Genomic DNA, 21,621 nt, shown 5'->3' with positions numbered 1-21,621 from the left:
GGGCTACCACTGATCCTAGTTATTTAAATTGTTCCCCTCTTTTCAATAGCTATCCCTGCAGCCTAACGTCTGAATCCTAATCATCATTAAACCTCATATATTCTGTCTTCTTCCTATTAATCCATTCCTCTGTTTTCCAAGGACCTTCTCCATTCTTCCAACTTTTTCTTCATTTCTTTCTTTCTGGTGTTACACAACACAATGTCATCAGCAAAACCAGTAGGATTTGTCTTTTTTCCCATGAACCAACACCTCCAGAACCAGATCAAAGATGTAAGGACTTAAAGTAGATCCCTGGTGCAGACCTACTCTGTGTGGGATCTTATCTGTTAACCCAACAATTCTTTTAACTCGAGTCCTCGCTCCTTCATACATATACTTGACAAACCTCACATAGACATAACAAACTGAATTGCAGACATTGCATTTAAAATATTATAAAAAGGGTTGGGACAGGAATAAAAAGTTTTGTAAACTGCATGTGTTAAAATTTTAAAGCAATTAGTAAGAACTTCTTTTTTTTTCTTTTTTTAGTTTAAGAATATTAACAAAGGGAAGAAGACAAACATCATAGACTCCATGTTGAGAATGCTGGAGCAGTACTCAAGTAACCTGGAGGATTTGATAAGAGAGCGAACTGAAGAGCTGGAAATTGAGAAACAGAAGACTGACAAGCTTCTCACGCAGATGTTGCCACCGTAAGTTTACCAGTCTGTTTTACCAGTTACATGGCCAGAGATACTTTATTGAGCTTTTGTTTGCTAATGTATTTTGGTCTATTCCACAATAGCATCCAGAATGAAGGCATTGTATATTTCCAGTGTAACCTGCGAGTCTCAAATGTGCTTGTCATGTTTTTTGTTGTGTAAGGTCCTATGATGACCCTGTTTTCTCCTTTATACTCTTTATTCTTAATAAAATGTCTTAAGAGCCATATACTTAACACTCTGTGGTCAGGTACTTTAGCACTTCCTCCACACCTCACTTCTACATCTAAAAACCTCTGGCAGTTAGACAGAGTAATGGAAGGCAGGGGTTAAGATACACATTGTGAGACATGGCCAGGCACCACCAGTCGGAGACCACATCTTTATAAAAGCACACTTTATTAATCCACAAATTACACAGTCCCGTACACAGCACACAGTGCTCCCAGCACCAATCACCTCTATTTCGGGCTTCTCTCTCACAGTCCGTGGCCGCCTTTCCTCTCCTCACGGGTGCTTTGTCCTGTTCCCACTCCCGACTCAAGCTCCTCGATTGTAGGAAGGCGGCCCCTTTTATTTCTACCTGGATGTGCTCCAGGTGTCTGGTGACGTTCTTCTGGCAGCACTTCCTGGTGTGGCGGAAGTGCTACCCTTTGCACCGGAAGCACTCTGGGCATCCCTGGACGGCTCTTCCTCCATCTTCCCGGGTGTGACAGGAGTAAACCTTTCCCGGGTTCCATGAGGCTTGAGGCGCCCCCTGGTGGTGGCCACGGGTCCCAACGGGTTGGAACCTCCTTGCTCCTCTGCCGTGGTCCTCTCCTAACCGAGGGCGGTTGCCCCCTCGTGACCCAGAAGATATAATGCCACCTTCCAGTCCTTCCAGGTGTCCCGGCTGGGTACGAACCCCAGGCATCTATGACAACATCTAATTATGCATGACTAATAATATACTCAAAAATAATAAGGAAGCAGAATACAATGTGAATGTTGGCAAACCATGACATCACTGCCTAAGTAGCAGTACATCTTGTATCCATAGGCAGCTCTTGGCTTATCTTCAGTTTAGCTTACTTTGTTCCCACATGGCCATTGAATGAGGTATTGAAACAGGTCTTCTCTTCATGACTAGATGGTGAGAGAAAGGTTAAACCACGGTGACCAACTTCATATTTTTATTTTTTTTATCACAAGCCACAAACCAATGGGACACTGTAATACAGAATGGCCTCCAATTCACATCTAATCATAAATAGCCATACCTCGGACCACTTGAATTAGATTACCTATCCCTTCCTGGGCTATTTACCAATGAAAGCGCTTACGTACAAGCTATCCCCAAGTTGATTTGTTTATGTTGTTTAGGGTGACTTATAGGCCCATGTAAGTCGAGACACAGCCATCCTTGCCAAACCAGTTTGATACATGCTCTATCCCTCCCTGCCATACATTTTACATTCTGGGTCAGTCCTACTGACTTGTATGTGGGAGAGTTGGTTAGATGAACATCAATAAAGTAAAACACGCCTTCTGAAGCATTAACTACTATTACATTATACATTTCTATCCTGCAGCAAGCATTTCAGTTTATTTTAAATTTCACAATGTTGCAATGGAATATAGAGATGGAATTTCAAATTTTCTTAAGTCAAATACAAAGAGAATAATATATCGCAACATGTTGTATAATAAGATCGCAAACGTATTGTATTGTGACCCAAATATTATTATAATAAAGTATGATAGGGTCCCTGGAAATCTTCACAACTAATGACTAACAGCTGCTTCTACACCTAAAACACCCTTTCGCATGTTGGGACCATCGCCAGAGTGGATACACCTGGACAATGCTAAAGAGAGTTAGGGTGATTTCTGAAATAGTAAGAGAGACAGACTGTGCCTTATAAACAGATGAGAGAGAGACTGAGGTAGAGTAATTGATGGATTTGAAGTCATGTGAGTGTTAGTGACGAGTGTTGATCGGCAAGATGGATTTGAAGTCATGTGAGTGTTAGTGACGAGTGTTGATCGGCAAGATGGATTTGAAGTCATGTGAGTGTTAGTGACGAGTGTTGATCGGCAAGATTTACCGAAGCATTTTTCACAGCAAATATACTGTGTTTGCTGATGACCATGTTCATATACCTTGAATGATGTAGAATTATACAATGACTGCCTGAACAATTATCTCCTTATTTTTTTATTTCTATATATGAAAACACTCCTTTAAAAAAGAATGGATGAATATAATTTTGGGTTAAAGTCACTTCTTGATATAATTGCATTTTCTTTTTTGATCAGTTCTGTGGCTGAGGCTTTAAAAACAGGAGCCCCAGTTGAGCCTGAGTACTTTGATGAGGTCACGATATACTTCAGTGATATTGTGGGTTTCACCACAATCTCAGCTATCAGTGAACCCATTGAGGTGGTTGATCTTCTCAATGACCTCTACACTCTGTTTGATGCCATCATTGGGTCGCACGATGTATACAAGGTGAGTAAGAAGTGAGTTGTAGGTACATAACTTTTTACTCTTGCTGTTTTAGTTTTCAATACATTTCATAAAGTATTGAACTGAAATCTTTAATTATTTCACTTTTCATGTCTGCATGGGGTTTTTCCAGATTTGAGATTCCACAAAATGCAGATTAGGTTAACTAAATAGGCCTGGTATTTGTAAGTGGGGATATGTGAGTATCCACTGGAGTTTCATCCAGTGTTTGTTTCTAACTTTCCACCGATGCTGATGCTGGGATGATATCTGGCTCCTCAAGCCTCTGTACTGCAATGTAGAAAAAAAATTTGTGCCTACATTGTTGAACTTTAAATCCAAAACTTTCTGATTCAATCCCTATCTTTGACTCACTTTATGACCCTGCTTTCTGTTTTTCATGTCGCTCTTTAACAGGTAGAAACAATAGGAGATGCTTACATGGTGGCATCAGGTCTGCCCAAAAAGAATGGTAATCGGCATGCAGCTGAGATTTCAAACATGTCCTTAGATATTCTCAGTTGTATCGGCGCCTTCAAGATGAGACACATGCCAGAAATCAAAGTCAAGATCCGAATAGGTCTGCATTCAGGTAACTCTTTGGCCCTTTCTTACTACCTTCTATTACTGAAGCAAATTAAATTATATAACTTTCAGAACCTGAATTAAACGAATCAAAGTTGTTTGTTTTCACTGGTAACAAACCTAACCACTGTAGGCCCAAAAATAAACTGGTCAGGGCAACACAGAGTCATCTGATCAACTGGGCAGACAGTTTTTGGAGAGTAGGAAGAGTTCAAGAAATATCAGGCATGGACAGAGAGAGATGGAACCACACCAATGGGGGTCTGAGCACAAGCAACATGAAGGACAAGGATGTAATACATTGAAAAATTTGCTTAAAATTTATTCTTGCATGCAGTGACTTCCATATACAATCAATCCTCAAAATTTGTACATTTAACTTTAGTGAATTCAAGCGTTTGTATGATTTTAATTGTAACTTCTTATTTACTTTCTTGTTAGCAACCTCACATATTCACGAGGTTAATGGCTATGCGCATTAGAGAAAAAAACATCAACTTGCCTCTGCTCTGCTCCCATACATCAAGATCTTTAAGGATCTCAAGTGGAGCACAAGACAGACATAGTTGATGCATTATTTCACATGTCCATCATGATTTATTTATGGATTATGTGAATTTCCCCTTGGGGTTAATAAAGTATCTATCTATCTATCTATCTATCTATCTATCTATCTATCTATCTATCTATCTATCTATCTATCTATCTATCTATCTATCTATCTATCTGGTTTCTAACCCTATCCGCAAAAGAGAGAGAGTATTGGAGATGAGATGGAGTATTTAATGTTACTGGATTCCAGATGAATTACAAAGTGGATTGTGGTGGGTTGCCATGGGTTGGTTAATCAAATGACTTTTCTATGGTACAACCCATCTTGACAATCGACAGTAATTGACTATTGAAGACACTAAAAAGGACAAGATTGGGTCATGAAAAAAACGTTTAAGAAACCATGATATAGTGAGGTTCCAAGTCCCAAAAAATCTCAAAACAGCCCACTGAGGACAGGGGGAACAGGGAGGGTGTCAGACCCTGACTAGTCAAATTAAATGCAAACTTTGAATCCGTATAAATAAAAATATTTATTTTAACAAAAGGCTCAGTTAAACAAAAATAAGCTATGAGGTACACAAAAGCACAGAAGGAAGTGTCTTCCAAAATAGGAAATCCCAAAAGCAAGCAAAGGCCCAATATGAAAATCAAACAATGGTTAAAAGACAGAGCAAAAGGTCACAAAACCTAATAAATCCAAATAATCAAAAAAAGACCAATAGACACAGGAGAATTCACCAACAACTCCACCAGTGTTTTCACAATGAACCGCAAGGGACTGCATTTTCCTTAACCTTTAAAGGGATGAAGGCAGTCCCTTGCAGTGATGGTCAGGTGGCCTCGCCTCTTGGAGAGCCACCTGCAAAACATGTAGCAGAAGTAATTTTGACATATAGAAAATAAATAATCAACAAATTTAGCATAAAACTCAAATAAAAAAGCATAAATGAGAATTTTTAACGCCTTGGGAGGAACCCTGGCTAAAACATACCAGTCAGCAGCATGTCCTATGCCCAATCATTAAAAGGGAAGTTTGTGTGTGTGGAAACTAACTTAAGTGATGCCCTTTTTAATGCTATTTGAGCTGGTACAATACTCTTTTCTGCTTCTACCTATTTCTACTCAGATTCTCTATTTACAAAAATAAACTGCAGCCTTCCCAGTTTCTAGGATCCATTGGGATTGCATTATGTTTCAGAATTAATTTCAAAAGCTAAAATGAGCTAAAGTGACCAAATGTAAAGATTCATTGTGAAAGAGAGTGGGTGTCAATAAGCTGAAATAAGCATTTTAGGATTAGTTAGAGCTCACAGGATCATCATTATTTGTTATGTCAGATGGGCCCAAATGCACTCCACAGCCATCTTTGAATGATACTTGATAAAAAAAAAAACCTTTTCTAAGCTCTCTACTAAAATGAGTAACTTTCAGACGGACTTCTTAAAAATCAATGGGCATTGTGGAACCCTATCAACCAAGCACTTGAGGTACCTGAGAGGTATATGCCCTCTTGTCAGTCAGCGTTGATATTAATGAGTGACTATTAATGACACCTGTTTTAGTTTGTTCCTTATAAGTTTACTTCAACAGTGATTACAACCACAGGTAATATTGCTGCATTCCATTTGAACTTAGAAATCAGAACTTCTGAGTTCCTAGTTGGAATTTTCAACTGCAACTTTCTTGTTGGTATCCATGTTGTTTTTCCAATTGTTTTACTGAAATGTGATAAGCTCAGGTGTGACAGCATTTCCAGCCATGGGATCCAAAATAAATGGAACGCAGCATTAGATTTATGCCAGACTAACATCAATGATCTTCGCATTTTAGAAGGCCTATGTAAAGTTATATTTTGAAATTGTATTATTTCTTTAGCAAGACTTGCCAGATGAATACTTTTTAATTCTCCCTTCTTGAATTCCAAATGTCTCCTTTGAAAGCAAATAGTATTCATATGAAAGACAAGGGAATGATTCTATATTACTGAATGCTGTCTCCTTTTTCTCAGGACCCTGCGTGGCAGGAGTGGTTGGACTCACGATGCCCCGCTATTGTCTCTTTGGGGACACTGTCAATACAGCCTCTAGGATGGAATCCACAGGGTTGCGTAAGTGAAACTTTCTTTTACTTCTGTAGGGAGTTGTTAGAGTTACAGCAACTAGTGAAGCATGTAGTCAAGAACACACATGGAAAGGAAGAAATTCTTCATGAAAATGGTCATGAGAATCTGGAAGAAACTATAGAGTCATGAACTGAGGTAGAAAGTTGACAGCTTGTAAAAAATTGTATGAGTGGTGACTAGAAGTCAAACAATATTATATCTGAAATATATTTAACCATGTATTACACAGCATAGGCTAGACTGTGGATGATGGGTTTAATGTCTCTGATAATGCTGTTTTCAAAAAGGATGAAAGCAAAGGCTAGCAATATACTGTATATCATAGGGCACAGATTGACAAATATATCTCTCTATTATATAAAAAAATCTTGGGACGAGGCAAGACTTTTTCAGAGAGACGAGACAAAACATTTTCAGAGAGATAATTTCAAGTCCTGCGAGATGAGACTTTATGCCAAGAGATGAATTGAAAACCTAACAGGTCCAAGCAGGGGCGGAAATAAAAGAAAAACAGTAGAAGAAGAAAAGACAAAGATTAGAAGACAAAGTAGAACGTCGTAAAAAGAGGTTCAAAAACATTGGTGCGATGCACATGCAGAGCAGGTTAGACATTATGAAAGTAAAAAAATTCGAAAGTTTCAAAAAACTGATAGTAAAGATAGCATTAGCGCTAACAAACGGAAATTATTACTCGGTGAAATGACGGAACAGCGAAAAGAGATCGAATATATGGACAAATATTGTTCGGCTTTAAAGTTTAAGTTTAAGACTTGTAGATCGTCTAATTCATGTTGCCATCAGAGAAAAGTAGTGGTTCTTCCTAATGAAGAGGCGTATCTGTGAGAAATTAAAGATTTGTTATTTGGTGAAAGTGAAATTCACAAACACTACAGCCAATATATCCGAATCTACAATAATCGCATCATTCAATTCTCAAAACATAGATTTACACGATTTAGGCCCATACTCTATGAGAATCTGTGGTCCCGCAACAATTAAAGCTACTACAAGTTTAATTTAAAAAAAAACACAATTCGGTCAGATTTATATTTATGATCACGGAGAAACGATGCAACATAGAATCGAAAGAGTTAAACGATCGGACGCATTAGAAATTCTACAGCCAATAATGGATACAAATCCATACGTCTAAAAGTATCGCACTTTATATGAAATGTATCAGAAAAACACGGTTTTACTGGATTTCTATATGAATCCGAAACATCACACTTGCATATATAATAAACCATTATGTGATGAATTATTCAAAAGACAGAGATATCAAAGACAGAGTTGATATTCGTGTTTATCCAAAAGCACAGTACAATTCAATGCAAGCACGTAGGGCCCGCATGGGGGTTGGCGAGCCAAGTGAGTAGGGGGCGGAGCCCCCTAGTCTACTATATAATAAAACACTAAGGTTTGTATGTATACGGTCCCATAGAGCAATCTGATTGGTCAGTTTGGCTTTGGTGACACAATAGAAGCAGGAAGTGCGAGTGTAAGGTACAGGAAGAGGAGGGATGGCATAGGAGGTGCTCAGAGAGTTACATCCAAAGATGGGAAGTATGAAAGCAGACTGGAAGCAAGCAAGGCATCTCGAAATGATGCAGGCTTTACAGAAACATAGCAGATCAAGCTCCAGTCAAAAAAGGTTCAGACACTAGAGGATATAGAGGAAATGCCGTGAAGATACACATATGAAGAGAAGTGAAGGTGAAGGAACCGCTCAGAAGGCTTTACAGGAACATTCTTTACAGAGGGAGCACCAGGAAAGAGAGGTTTAGACACAAAAAGCTGAAGGTACATGTAGAGATAAAGATATCAAATATGTTTACATTTATTCTATCTTTAACGATTAATTTGGCTAATCCAAAATAAAACAGACGCAGTTTAAGTTCTTCATAAAAAAATTTCAAGGTATGAGCTAGGTCCACAGAGGTTCTTGTTGTTAGCAATACTTACAAATGGAAAATTACTTTTTATACCAGATGCCAGCCTGGTGTACTGCCAGCATTAAGTGGTTTGTCATGATGCAGTAGGCACCACCATTCATCTGTGTGCTATCTTTAACTTTAATGTGCAATACACTAATATCCAAAGTAGAGCTAACCCTTTATTCCGAGGCAGATTTAGGCCATTCAAACCTGACAGCTTCCTGAAGAAATTAAAATAGGTTTCAGAAATGAGATTAAGAACATCTCTGACGCAGGATGGTCTGAAAAAGAAGAACACTTTCGTCATTAACACTTCTTGTAGCAGATCAGTGATGCCATTTCTACTTTCCGGGAGTGTAAAAAAAAAAAAGTCAAGGCCTTTGAAGAGGCACCAATCGATTTAGAAGTCATCCACTCCAAATATAGGGCAGCTTTGATTACAGCAGGAGCGTTTATTTATTTAGACAAGTAGAGAAGGAGGGAGATTAGAGGCTCTGAAGAAGCCGTTACGTAATGTAGCTGTCTGCGGGAAATGCAGCTAAGAGCCATTTATTAAAAAAAGGAATAACAACACCAACCGTGAAGTAAAATCCACAATGCATCAGTAATAATTTATGAAGTGCTCAACTTGAAAGATCAATTCAGAGGACTTAGAAGATCAACAGATTATCAGCCAGCATAGGACTTCCATTAAACATTTATTCATTCATTCATTCATTTTGTAAATCTGATTATTGTAATCGAGCATTATAGGAGGCCAGTGTTGAGTTCAAGGCAGGAGCAAACCCTGAATGGAGTGACAGACTATCACAGTCCATCAAATATAAAATTAGCAAACATATAGCATCTGCTAAAGGCCACAAATTTAGTTGCAACAGAGAAATGTGTGCATGTCTGAACAAGATGGCATTTGTGATGGACCCCCTTTTCATCATGCTCCATTAAGTGATTAATTACATTGTTTATTAAAATTTAGACATTTTGAGTTGCTCTCATTCATTTTCATTGACAAAATCAAATCATAAATGAAAGCTTTGGTAGTTACTGCAGGCCTTAAAATGAGGAAAAAACAAGGATAACTGTAACTTAAATGAATCAATGTTTATTTTATGAAGTCAGGTCCATTTACTATACAGGGTTCTGTAGCCAGGTGGTGTTTACCAGTTTGTTTCATGGATAGTTCCACTTGTGACATAGCTTGTCGAATAACACTCAAGGAGTAACGTACCATAGTCCTGATGCGTTAATGCTTGTCTTAAAGTATGTAGTCATGACCTGACATCACTTTGGATAAAAGCTTTTTTTATACAGACTCATCATTGGTTACATGGAACAAAAATGGTATCCATTCATGTTTTGTGTTACCTTAGATAGCAAAACAATCCAGTCCTTAAGCCACAAATCTTACAACAGTATTGTTCCATTTCGAAGCGGGTTTCTCAAATTTGGATTCTATTCCCATGACATTCTTGGTGTGTCTTATCAGAGTCCTGAAGTAAACTGTTGCTTCTGTACAGTAGGCCTGTCGGGGATGTTTGAATAGCTTTCTCTGGCCACTCCAGGTCCTCTGGCCTTGGCTCAGAAGATTTGCTAGGAATCAGAGAGGGAGTCAGGGATTGTCCCCTCCTATTGTTGTCTTCCTGGAGGATTATGACTTAAATGCTGGCCACCTTTGCTTCAATAAGAAGGTTGGACTTGTTGAATCCTCACAGTTGAAACAAAGTAATCATTCAGGGGTTCAGGGGTATTGTTCTAAACGCAATTGTGTTTATATGTGTTTTAATTTGTTTTACTGACACAATTTATGAAAAATAAATAATAAACATTTAATAAATTAGAGCATACTATGGAGTCATTAACATGAATTCTAACCTTGTGTCCTCCTCCCGCTGATCATCAGGCCAGTGTCAAAACCCCACTCAGGACACTAAAGGGCTTTATCACTTGAACAGCACAAACAAATCTCTTAATTCCATCAACGACATAAGCTGTTAATCTTCCAATCTTCGTGAAAATAATTCCTTTCTCTCTCATCCACCTTGTACCTCATGTCCCACTGATCTAAAGGACACTGCAGTGAAGCACATGTCTCAGAAACGTGGGCGGTCTGTGTCTGCAACAATAGCGGGAGTACTTTTCTGGCACATTCCAGAGCATTGCCCATAAGCAAATCCTGCGTGCTTGAAATGGATCGACCCTGATGTGACGAAACTGATGATCTCCAGGAGTAGTAAAAATGGAAATATGTACAATAACTTTGAAAGATCTAGTCCACTGGTAAAAGCCATAATAACATAAATAATACATTGAAAATTGCTTGCCTTAATCCTAGCAGTGTCAAGAATAAAATAAGGGAGTTGGATTTATACTTAGCTGCACATAATTGCTACAGCAATAACAGAAACCTGGTTACATAATAAAGATGGGAATGAGTATAATATAAATTGGCACACATTATTTAGGAAAGAATGGATAAAAACAGAAAAGTCAGGCGAGTAAACATTTATGTAAAACAAAAAGCTGGAGAGCCACGTCTTAGTGAGGATGTTTGGATTTGACCAGAAAGCATTTGGAATAGAAGCCTTGCGGTACACTAGGAGTGATACAGAAATGCAGACAATAATTTTCAATATACAGTACATCTTTTTTGTTAACAATAAAAAGGCAAGTTTATAGAGGGCAGTTACAGTCACGTTGGACATTAATTACCCAAATATTAACTGGCTAGCTAAAACAGCCTGGGAGAGGTGTGTCAGCCAAGACAGGCCAGCAGCATCCAGAGCCTTTAAGAACCCAGGATAAATATCATCCAAGCCCCCCAGAGTCCTACCACCAAGGAGGTTTTAAACCACCCCATTGACTTCAGCTCCAGTAATGGATGAGTACTCCTTCAAGTCCCCTGATTCTGCTTCTTCAAAAGAGGACAGGTTGGTGGGATTTTGGAAGAATATAAAGTGCTCTTTCCACCATCCTATTATATTCCAAGGTGAGGTCAACAACATTTCATCCCTGCTACAAATCACATGGACAAAGCACTGCTTCTCCCTCCTGAGTCACCTGAAGGTTTGCTAGAATCACTTCAAGTCCAAATGTAAGTAATTTTTTCATGGCCTCACTGAATTCCCACACCTGAGATTTTGCTTCCAAAACTGCTATCGTCATGTTCCACTTGGCCTGTTGTTCCCTGTAAACTGCCTCTGGAGTCTCACAAGCTACCCAAGCTCGTAAAGACTCCTTTAGTGTGATGGTGCCACCTGGTTCAGAGATTACCACCACAACAAGCACCAATGACCTTACCGCAGCTACTCTGCACAGTCACCTCACCAATGAAGGCACCGAACAAGGCTCATTTGGTTACAATGTCCCCAGCCTCCCTCAAAATACAAGAGAAATTTGTCTTGAGATGCAAGTTGAAGATCTCCTTGTTGGGGTCCTCTGCCAAACATTTCCAGGATGTGGCTTGTGGTCTGTGAGGCAGTTGAAGGCAGGAGCCTTGGTGGACTGATCCACAGCTACTGAAACTGATTATCTCATTACATCAAAAGGATGATCAGGCTGATCCAAGTAATATGCATCACAGGTAAGTTAATGAAAGTAATTATTAATGAAAAGATTGAGCACCATACTGCGTTAGGCTGGCATCTCACCCGGGGTTTGTTTCCTGCCTTGCGCCCTGTGTTGGTTGGAAATTGGCTCCAGCAGACTCCCGTGACCCTGTGGTTAGGATATAGCGAGTTGGATAATGGAAGGATGGATGGATTAAGCACCATATCAAGAATAATGTATTAGCAACTAATCATTCTGAGTTCAGATTGGGAGATCGTGTTTCACTAATGTGCTGCAATTCTGTCAGGAAGCAACAGAAGCATATGATAAGAGAAGTGCATATCATATTATTTACCTTAATTTTCAGAAGGCTTTTACAGTTTTTCTCTGTTGCTTTGGTGCATTTCTCACAACAGACTTAACATTTGCGTAACAGCGAGTACATTTCTCAAAACACTTAGTGTGAATGGCAAAACATCATGGATGACCAGCAAAAGCAGGAAACCTCTTCAAAATCCTTAATCCATACCTCAAAAGCAAGTATTTACTGAATATGTCAGTGCCATCAAAATGCCAAGTCCATGAATCATTGTCGACGGACATGACAGCCAAAATGTCAAGTCATGTTATCAATATAAAATTGGCACAATCTAAACATTTTCTGATGCACAAAACATCTGAATGACAAGGGCAGGAAACATAAAAATACAAAACACCGATTGCGGGAGATTGATTCAAGAAGAATATTTTATTGATTGCACAGGTATATGGGGACATACCATGCACTGCACTTGGAGTCTAGCAAAAAAATGCATTTCAATACTTTATGCATAACATATGAAATGAAGGAAAAAAGGATGGCGCAGTGGTAGTGCTGCTGCCTCGCAGTTAGGAGACCCGGGTTCGCTTCCCGGGTCCTCCCTGCGTGGAGTTTGCATGTTCTCCCCGTGTCTGCGTGGGTTTCCTCCCACAATCCAAAGACATGCAGGTTAGGTGGACTGGCGATTCTAAATTGGGCTTGGTATGTGTTTGTGCGTGGGTTGGCACCCTGCCTGGGATTGGTTCTTGCCTTGTGCCCTGTGTTGGCTGGGATTGGCTCCCGTGACCCTGTGTTTGGATTTAGCGGGTTGAAAAATGGATGGATGAAGGAAAAAAAATTACAACATCGAAAACAATATATACATACTGAAATGTGTTTTGTATTTTGATGTTGTTTGCCATTGAAGTGTTTAGAGAAATGCACTCGCTGTTTTGCAAATGTTAAGTCTGTTGTGAGAAATGCACCAAAGCAACTGATACTGATTGATCTAAGATCTCACACAATAATGTGTCACCTGAGAGCAATTTAAAGTAGTGCAGGAATCATTAGTATTGTGAATACAAACGAAAAAAAGTTTTGTAGAAACCTATAAAATACACTGGACAGCCAATGATATCTTGTTGACCACTTTTGACAGCAATGACTTACACAATGAAAAAATGACAAGTTTGTCTGGAGTGTAAGGCTATGTAAAAGAGAACTACACAATGCATTTTGATCATCATGACATAAGCAACCACTGATGCATGATATTGCTGAGAATTGCACATAAGCATCTGCCTGAGTGAACTAAAGCAATTGCAAAATAACGAAAACACCCAGAAATTGCTGTTATGATGTGCACAACTGACTAAAGGTTGCGGGAATTGAACGAGCAGTTTTGAGAACTGCAATTCTGTTGTGAGAAATGCACCAAAACAACTGAGAAAAACTGTAATAAGTGACCACAAAAGTGGTACGTAAAAAAGCTAAAAGAAGTGAGCATTTATGACTCTGTGTGTAGATTTGTACAGAATTGGCCTAGACACCAGGAATTAGGTGATGTTAAAAGTGATGCCACCCCCTTTAATGAGTGCTAGAAATGCTGCTCATTTTAATATGACCAGGATAAAAATATAAATAGCAAGGTGAAGCTAAGCTAGGAGTAAGAGAAGATACTGTAGACATGCTCAGATAATTAAACTTGCCTCAAGTGGAAAAGACTGCTTTTGGACCTCATACTGTTCTTCAAAATTCTTAAAGGAATTGATAAGGTAGATTAATTGGTTTTCACTAAATGATGAATCACACTACTACATTTTTGCTTAAAAATTGCATTTTTACACTAAAAAACAATCTAACGATGTTTTAAATGGAAACAATCTTTGTTCACGCTAGCATTTTCACATCATTTGCAGAAGTATCTCTGCCCACACAAAAACAAAGAAAAATGCATATAATGTACTGTGATGGTCGAGGTAACTCCACACTCCCTTCTTGCCCCTTTCCAAACCTAAAACTGTGGATAGTCATAGACTGGGCAAACGAGGACACACACTTACAGCATGGAGTAGGTGTGAAAGTGTCAGTGCTTTTACTCACAATGAAATGTCTCAAAACAAACACATTGCAATGCAATCTTCTTTGCATAAATAACGAAATCTATACTAATAAAAGGCAAAGCCCTCACTGACTCACTGACTCACTCATCACTAATTCTCAAACTTCCCGTGTAGGTAAAAGGCTGAAATTTGGCAGGCTCATTCCTTACAGGTTACTTACAAAAGATAAGCAGGTTTCATTTTGAAATTCTACACTTAACGGTCATAACTGAATCCTACTTACGTACATATATACGTCCATAGCCTGCAGCTCGGTCGCCGTGAGAGGCAGAGTTGCGTCCCACATCCCCACGCCTCCTACGTAGTTGGCTGCCCATATAAGGCTGTTTGTCGCTCCAGTCTCTACATTCCCTTCCTTGCTTCACCGCAGTATTCATGTCTCCTTGCTGATAACTGCAGCCTTTTTATTTAATCCACGGCTTCTCCGCTCTTTTATTGTTCGTTTATTACGCTTATAGTTATTGTGTAGGTATTTTAGACTTAGTTTACATTGTTCAGATACCCATTTCATTTACCGTTCCAACCGTACCCCCATTAACATGTCGAGGTGATCGTCATTGATCAAAGAACTGTCTCTTACTGAGTGATTTCCATGCCCGGAGATGCCGCCTGCCTATTCCATTCTCTGTGTCACATATTGCACGGCCATATCAGGCTCAATGCTTAAGCCCTTCACCTATAGTTCTGCATGTGAGTTGATGGCTGCCGCTGAATTGTTCGGTTGTCGCTTTCAAGTGTACCGAAATGGCCAAATATTTTACACCTTTGGAGAACCGCCAATGCCTCTTAAACATCTTAGACTCACAGGTGACGATTTCAGTAGTGGACACTTTGATGTTTATGAATGTTTAAACTCTCAAAAGCTGGATGCGAAGTTATCGATGAAACCGGTTGTATGCTTACAACGCTTGACAGATGCCAAATGTCACTTCAACAAGTCCTACAAATACTGTCGTAATTGAAACAAACCATGAAACTCAAACCGATTATGACAGCAGCAATCCAAGCTGTGAGAAAACAGTAAAAAGCAGGCGTGTCAGACGTCGTGGTACATTTTCTGATGCAGCTAGACGGAAACAACTTCGTGACGCTGCAGCCAAATACTCGCAGAAAAATCCACAAGTTAATAGACACACTGCCACTAAATACTCGCAGGCAAATTCACAAGTTCATAGACACACTGCCGCTAAATATTCGCAGGCAAATCCACAACTTAATACCGGGACTGCCTGTTAAACATCTTTGATTCACGAGTACCGATTTGGGTAGTGAACACTTCGATGAATGAAACCTGTTATCTTTACAACGGCTGACAAACACGGAATGTAACTTGAACACAACATGTCCTCCAAATACGAACCTGATTGAAAGAAATAATGATAATCAAATCCTTGATGACAGCAACACTCATAACAGTAACAAAACAATTACATCGATTACATTGACAATCATGTTACGTTATTTTTAAAATGTTTCCTTTTCTTTTTCATAACTTCTTTAACACACTACTTCTCCACTGCAAAGCGCGGGTATTTTGCTAGTAATCTAATAACTCTATCCATAAAAATACATGAGATGGTAGAGGTTAAAACAATCCATAAATAAATACCCTTTTCAAAACAAGGTTAAAAACCTAAGGCAGGAAACGTTTCTAAAACTCAATCCAAAGTGCATCCTTTCTATAACCAGTGTCTCATCTACTTAACACCGAACGGGATCCTTTAGCAAAAGGAGACGTCCTTCTGACATGCACAGTCAACCTTCTTTCACAGGCTCGGGTCACTGCTATTACCCAGGGCTCCCAGTAGTCCCTTTTAGCTGCACCGAGCTTCACCTTTTTTCTTCAACTACCACTGCCATTTCAAAGCTTCATGAAGAAACGAGCATCGGGTCTCTCCAGCTATCCCAAGAAAGGTTCAATTGAAGTGCCCCTCTTCAGCCCCATCGAGTGCTGGCCCTACTGTCCTTCTAGGGTCTTTCCTACAGGCTGCCTGTCTCCTTTCGTCCACCCCTCAGTGGCTCCCAATCCTGCCATCTCCATAATCTTTTTCCCCTTTTAACCTGCGACTCTCTTGTTTTCGTTCTTTTCTTTCTCCATTATATCTCATCTGTTTCTGCCCCTCTCAGCCATGCAGGGTCCTCTTATGTTGGTTTGATTGGGCGCAGATGTGACCCTCCTCCCGCATTTTGGGGTATGAATGCGGCACCCGACTGATCCATTCACATTTGCACGTTGAGTATATGATCAGCCAAGCAGCGCAATTAACCCCAGTTTTGTTCTGTATGTATTTTATATTTTTAATTTGATATTTAATTATTTTTCAATTTTGTATTATGTGCAGTTTCTTTGCCTTAGCGTTCTTTGACCTTTCTCCTGTATGTGTAGCCCAGGGAGGCAGGACCTCCCAATAAAACAGCTGGGGGCTCCAGCTATATAAAAGAAGAAACTTTTGCTGTAGCTTTTTCATTGTGTTTATAGTTTACATTCCTGTTTTGTGATTTTTGTGCTTGCATTTGTATTCGTGTTTATTGGATTCTGTTTGTTTAAGGCAAAACCTAATTCCTTTCTTGCTTTGCCTTTTTTTATAACCTTTTCTTAAAATTAATTCTTTAAATTGAATTAAGACACTTTGTTTTGTGTTTGCCATTTGGAATGGATTTTTATATTTTAAACAAGTTTTCTCTTAAAGGGTATTTTTTGATATTTTAACCTCTTTTCCCTATTTTTGGGCCCGTACAGGCCGTAAGCCGGCCTTTTGAGTTTTGGCCTAAGATAAATGGGATGAGGCCCAGAACTGTATACAGGAGAGGCCTGGCTTTTTGCTTTTTGCATTTGAGACCTGCATCCAATTTCACTATTTGTGTAGGGCAGGATTGCAACAGAGTGGAGCCTCTAAAGTCAATAACCTATTTTCTGGGTCTTAGAGATATTTAGCTGTAAAATGGAGCAATCACACCATTTAACAAACTTATCAATAACAAGTCCATGGCTACATTCCAAATCTTGTAACAAACTCACAATGACAGTCATCAGCAGATTCTAAGATAATGCCTGTTCTTATGTGAACTCCTTCAGTCATTTCTATACAAAAGTAAGGGAAGAGGAGACATACCGCAGCCTGGGAGTAATCCACTGGATAAAGTAAGGTTATCAGAAAAACAACAATTAACACTCAAACTTTGTGTTTTTTTTAATTAAAAAGTCCAGAATCCAGCTTAGGTGTTATGATCCTTTCAATTCCAAATCTTGAACATTTCTACAAACCTCAAGCAGCAAGAGACAGAGCTGCAGTGCCACACTAGTTTGGCGTAAATGAACAGTCCTCCCCTCCCTAAGTAGCCTTGCTCCAAACTATAGACAACACAGGACCAAACATGGGTCAAAGGATTTAAAATCAAAAATGATTTAAAAAAGGGAAAGTGGGAAATTCATAAAACCTCAGACCCACAAAACAAAGCAAAGTTTATTTAAAATGTAAACATTTATTGAGGATTCAAAAATGTCAACAAAGAAACCTTTTGCTAGAAAGGTAAACCTGAAAGTAAACAAAAACAATCCAAAAGCCAAAAACAGTACCTTATAATGAAGCCAAAAGTCAAAGAATCAGGAAATCCAAACACAAGCACAAATGTAATGGCTGCATCGTCTTTTATAGTTCTGAGATGGTTCCAATGCTGTCGTATCAGGTAGAGACTAGGGTTGCACAGTATACAGGTACTGAAAAAGTATATGGTATGACACTAGTATTTTTTAATTTCAGTACCATAGGTAAGCAGTAGTTTTCAAGCATCTTGCACTCATTCATTTATTAGTGTGATTGCAACTCTTCCCTGAACCCAACTGTTATTCAATGAAATCTTGCTTGATTCACCCTAAAGGACACCAAACCTATATTTATATAGAGATGCAGTGTATACTGGGAGAAGCATGCTAAGGATAGAGCTGCCAGGGAAGAGGGAAAGAGGAAGGCCTAAGCGAAGGTTTATGGATGTGGTGAGAGAGGACATGCAGGTGGTGGGTATAACAGAGCAAGATGCAGAGGACAGAAAGATATGGAAGAAGATGATCTGCTGTGGCAACCCCTAACGGGAGCAAAGAAGAAGAAGAAGAAAAAAAAGATATTAATATAAACACACTGGAGACCCCGAAGGGCACTCTTTTTATTGATTAGCGTAGAATAGCAAGGCAGGGAGGTGGGTGATAGAGAGGTTTCATCCATAATACTTTTGGTACCTTTTTGGTGCAGAAAGTTTGTATTCATACCAAAGTCAAAATCTTATTACTGATTCAATACTAGTAGAAACAAAATAATTAACAAACAAAAGTCATAATATTAGATAACAGAAAAACAAAACAAAAGCAAATAATAAAAAATTATATTTAAATAATTTAAAATGATGGTCGGCACAGTGGCGCAGTGGTAGGAGACCTGGGTTCGCTTCCTGGGTCCTCCCTGCGTGGAGTTTGCATGTTCTCCCCGTGTCTGCGTGGGTTTCCTCCCACAGTCCGAAGACATGGCGATTAGGTGGATTGGCGATTCTAAATTGTGCTTGGTGTGTTTGTGTCCTGCGGTGGGTTGGCACCCTGCCCAGGATTGGTTCCTGCCTTGTGCTCTGTGTTGGCTGGGATTGGCTCTGGCAGACCCCTGTGTTCAGTTTCAACGGGTTGGAAAATGGATGGATGGTGTGACAGATAGGGGCGCTCTCGTTCTCTTGAACCCTTGTCCATGACTCCAGACACCAGGTAAAAGTCCACAAATTGACTTTATTCAAATGCAACAGAGCACAAAACACCCTCTCCTCCACTATACTCATTCAAATCACAAATAATCACAATAAATCAATCCTCCACTCCCAGACGCGTTGCCACCCTTCCTCCCAGCTCATCTCGCCGTCTGGGAGCTCCCACAGTCCTTTTAAATACCCTGACCCAGAAGAGTTCTAATCCCCAGTCCATGTGACTCTCAATCACTTCCGGGTCAGGTACAAAGTCCTTTTCTTCACCCCAGGAGCACGTCATTCCCCTTGTCCATGTGTGCTTCCGGGGCGTAGGGAAAATATCCGTTGTTCCTCCCTGCAGCGTCCCCTAGTCGTCCCCATGGCATCCAGCAGGGCTGCGTATAAAAACTACAATGTCCATGATGCCCTGCTGGTCTTCTGGGGACCTCTATACTGCAAGGAGGGCTCCACCTGGCGGCTTGGGGGTATTGGCCAGGATAAACGGCCGGCCATCCATCACAATGGATAATTTAAAATGACTAAATAAAAGAAAATAAACTTGAGCCAGGGCAACAACCCTGGCTGTACCATAACAAGGTAAGGTTTCAAACAGAATTTATCTATCACTTTCTCAAAAAAAAAAACCATGAAACTGGATTGTAATAAAAGCAGAACAGAATTCAATAAAAAGCCAGCTTTGGGTGGGCTTCTGATCCATCCAAGCGGTCTTACCGCTGATTTAGAAGTGAAAGTGTGGTATCCCCTTTCCCCTCTCTGTTTTATATACCAATTATTAAGGATCGCCTTGATAGTTAAAGAACATGGTAGGTTCATTAGTCCATTAATCATAAAATCATCTTCACATTCATTTTTTGTTAGCCAAGTTTCTGTAAATGACAAAACACATACGTCTCCATAATTAGGCTGACAGCGCACACATGTCTGAAGCGCGTCCACTTTATTCCGTAGGGACTGAACATTTCCCAGTATCAAAGTCAGCAAGGGAGGTCATGCTCATCACAATCTCTCTTTTTTCCTTTTATATTCTTTTCTGCTCATATAATTATAATAATAATTTACTAAATTGAAACTAATAGTCATTTTCAAAGAGAAATTAAGTGGTAGATACATATAATCAGGTCTCCAGAACAAGTAATCTCTGCAATATGTAATTCATGCAGGTTGAAGAAAATCAAATCAATCCAATAAAAAAAATAATAATTCTATATGTGTTGAATTCTCTACATCACCATAAGAAGCAGAGTTAACACCAATATAAAATTAGGTTACTATATACGCAATTTAAGAAAAGAAAAGTTTAATAAAACACAAAATGAGACAGTCCTGCTGCAGGGCACTGCCAATGTCTCACTCGGATACTACCGTATGTCGCTTAGCTTAGCATGCTTCTCAGGAAAGGAGAAGCAGACATCCAGTGTGGGGGTGCCAGTGGGGTGATTCAGATGGATTTACAGTAAAAAGACTGTCTTTCATTATTGTGCAGGAGTTTTATAAGATAGCAACAAAAGCTTTAGATTGTAGTGAAGTGTATAATAATATAAACCCCAAATTCCAAATTGCTTGTTACAGTGCATAATATGAGGCTTAATATGGCAACACAGACAACAAGATTATATGGCATGAGAAACTTTCAGTATTTACTGAACAGGTGTCAGTGCTGGGGATGCCTCTTTTTATTTACTATATATAAGTGATATAGATAAAGGGTAAGTAAAATGCTAGTCATATTTGACAAAGTCACTAAAAGGGGCAAAATGGCAAACAATCTACAGTTATCAGAAAACACCTGGAGGATAATTTACCATTAAGCTGGTTGTGTGATGTAAATAAAAGTAAAGCCTTACAAATAGGTGGGGACACCAAGGGGCACACCAGCTCCCCAAACCCAACAAAGACAGACGTAGACACAAGTTCACAAGCACAGTGCAGGCTTTTAATCTGCTGTGGGAAACTCTTTACTTTGTTCCCCATGTGCACAGCCAACCCAGTACTGAAGCATAATAATAAAACAAGTCTTTTTCTTCTTATTGTCTCTCTGTCCCTTCTTCTGCCTCCACTCTTCCTCCAGCAAGCTTCATCTCTCTTCCTCCTGACTCTGGCTCCTTGAGTGAAGTCAGGTGGTCCCTTTTATGCTGCACAGGGGAGCACTTCAGGTGGACCATCAGCATAATCCGGAAGTACTCCCAGTGGTGGTGGAAGCCCAATGTAGTTGGCCTCCACAGTCTCTGCAGCACACCCTGGGGGCACCCATGGAACCCAACAGGGCTGTGCAGACCTCCAGCTCCCATGGAGCCCTGTGGGAATGTGAGGCACCATTGCAACCTGGGGGGCTGCCATCTAGAGCTCAGGGGGAGGTAGTGCCCTGTGCATGTGCTCTGCTCCCCCAAAGAGCTGTCCGTCACATAAGACATAAACGTATTTACATCACAAAGCAACTTATTCTTGGTTTAGTGCTCTTCACTGGGTGCAGGCGCAGAGGGCTGTGAACAATTCTAAGTCAAAATACAAGTACCGAATTTA

The 21,621-nt window shown here is 39.7% G+C and overlaps 1 protein-coding gene across 1 annotated transcript in view; it reads left to right on the top strand.

The window, feature by feature from the left end:
- Nucleotides 1–21,621, top strand: part of LOC120526471 (retinal guanylyl cyclase 2-like) — a 100,062-nt gene that overhangs the window by 58,868 nt on the left and 19,573 nt on the right. The window contains exons 12-15 of the mRNA XM_039749637.1: nucleotides 535–698; nucleotides 3,006–3,198; nucleotides 3,613–3,787; nucleotides 6,344–6,442. Of these exons, the coding sequence (XP_039605571.1) occupies nucleotides 535–698; nucleotides 3,006–3,198; nucleotides 3,613–3,787; nucleotides 6,344–6,442 (631 nt within the window). The remainder of the gene's footprint in view (nucleotides 1–534; nucleotides 699–3,005; nucleotides 3,199–3,612; nucleotides 3,788–6,343; nucleotides 6,443–21,621) is intronic.

Source organism: Polypterus senegalus, chromosome 3 (genome assembly GCF_016835505.1).
Source record: "Polypterus senegalus isolate Bchr_013 chromosome 3, ASM1683550v1, whole genome shotgun sequence".
In the NCBI taxonomy this organism is placed as follows: Eukaryota; Metazoa; Chordata; class Cladistia; order Polypteriformes; family Polypteridae; genus Polypterus; species Polypterus senegalus.
This window is presented reverse-complemented; position numbering and strand designations above follow the sequence as displayed.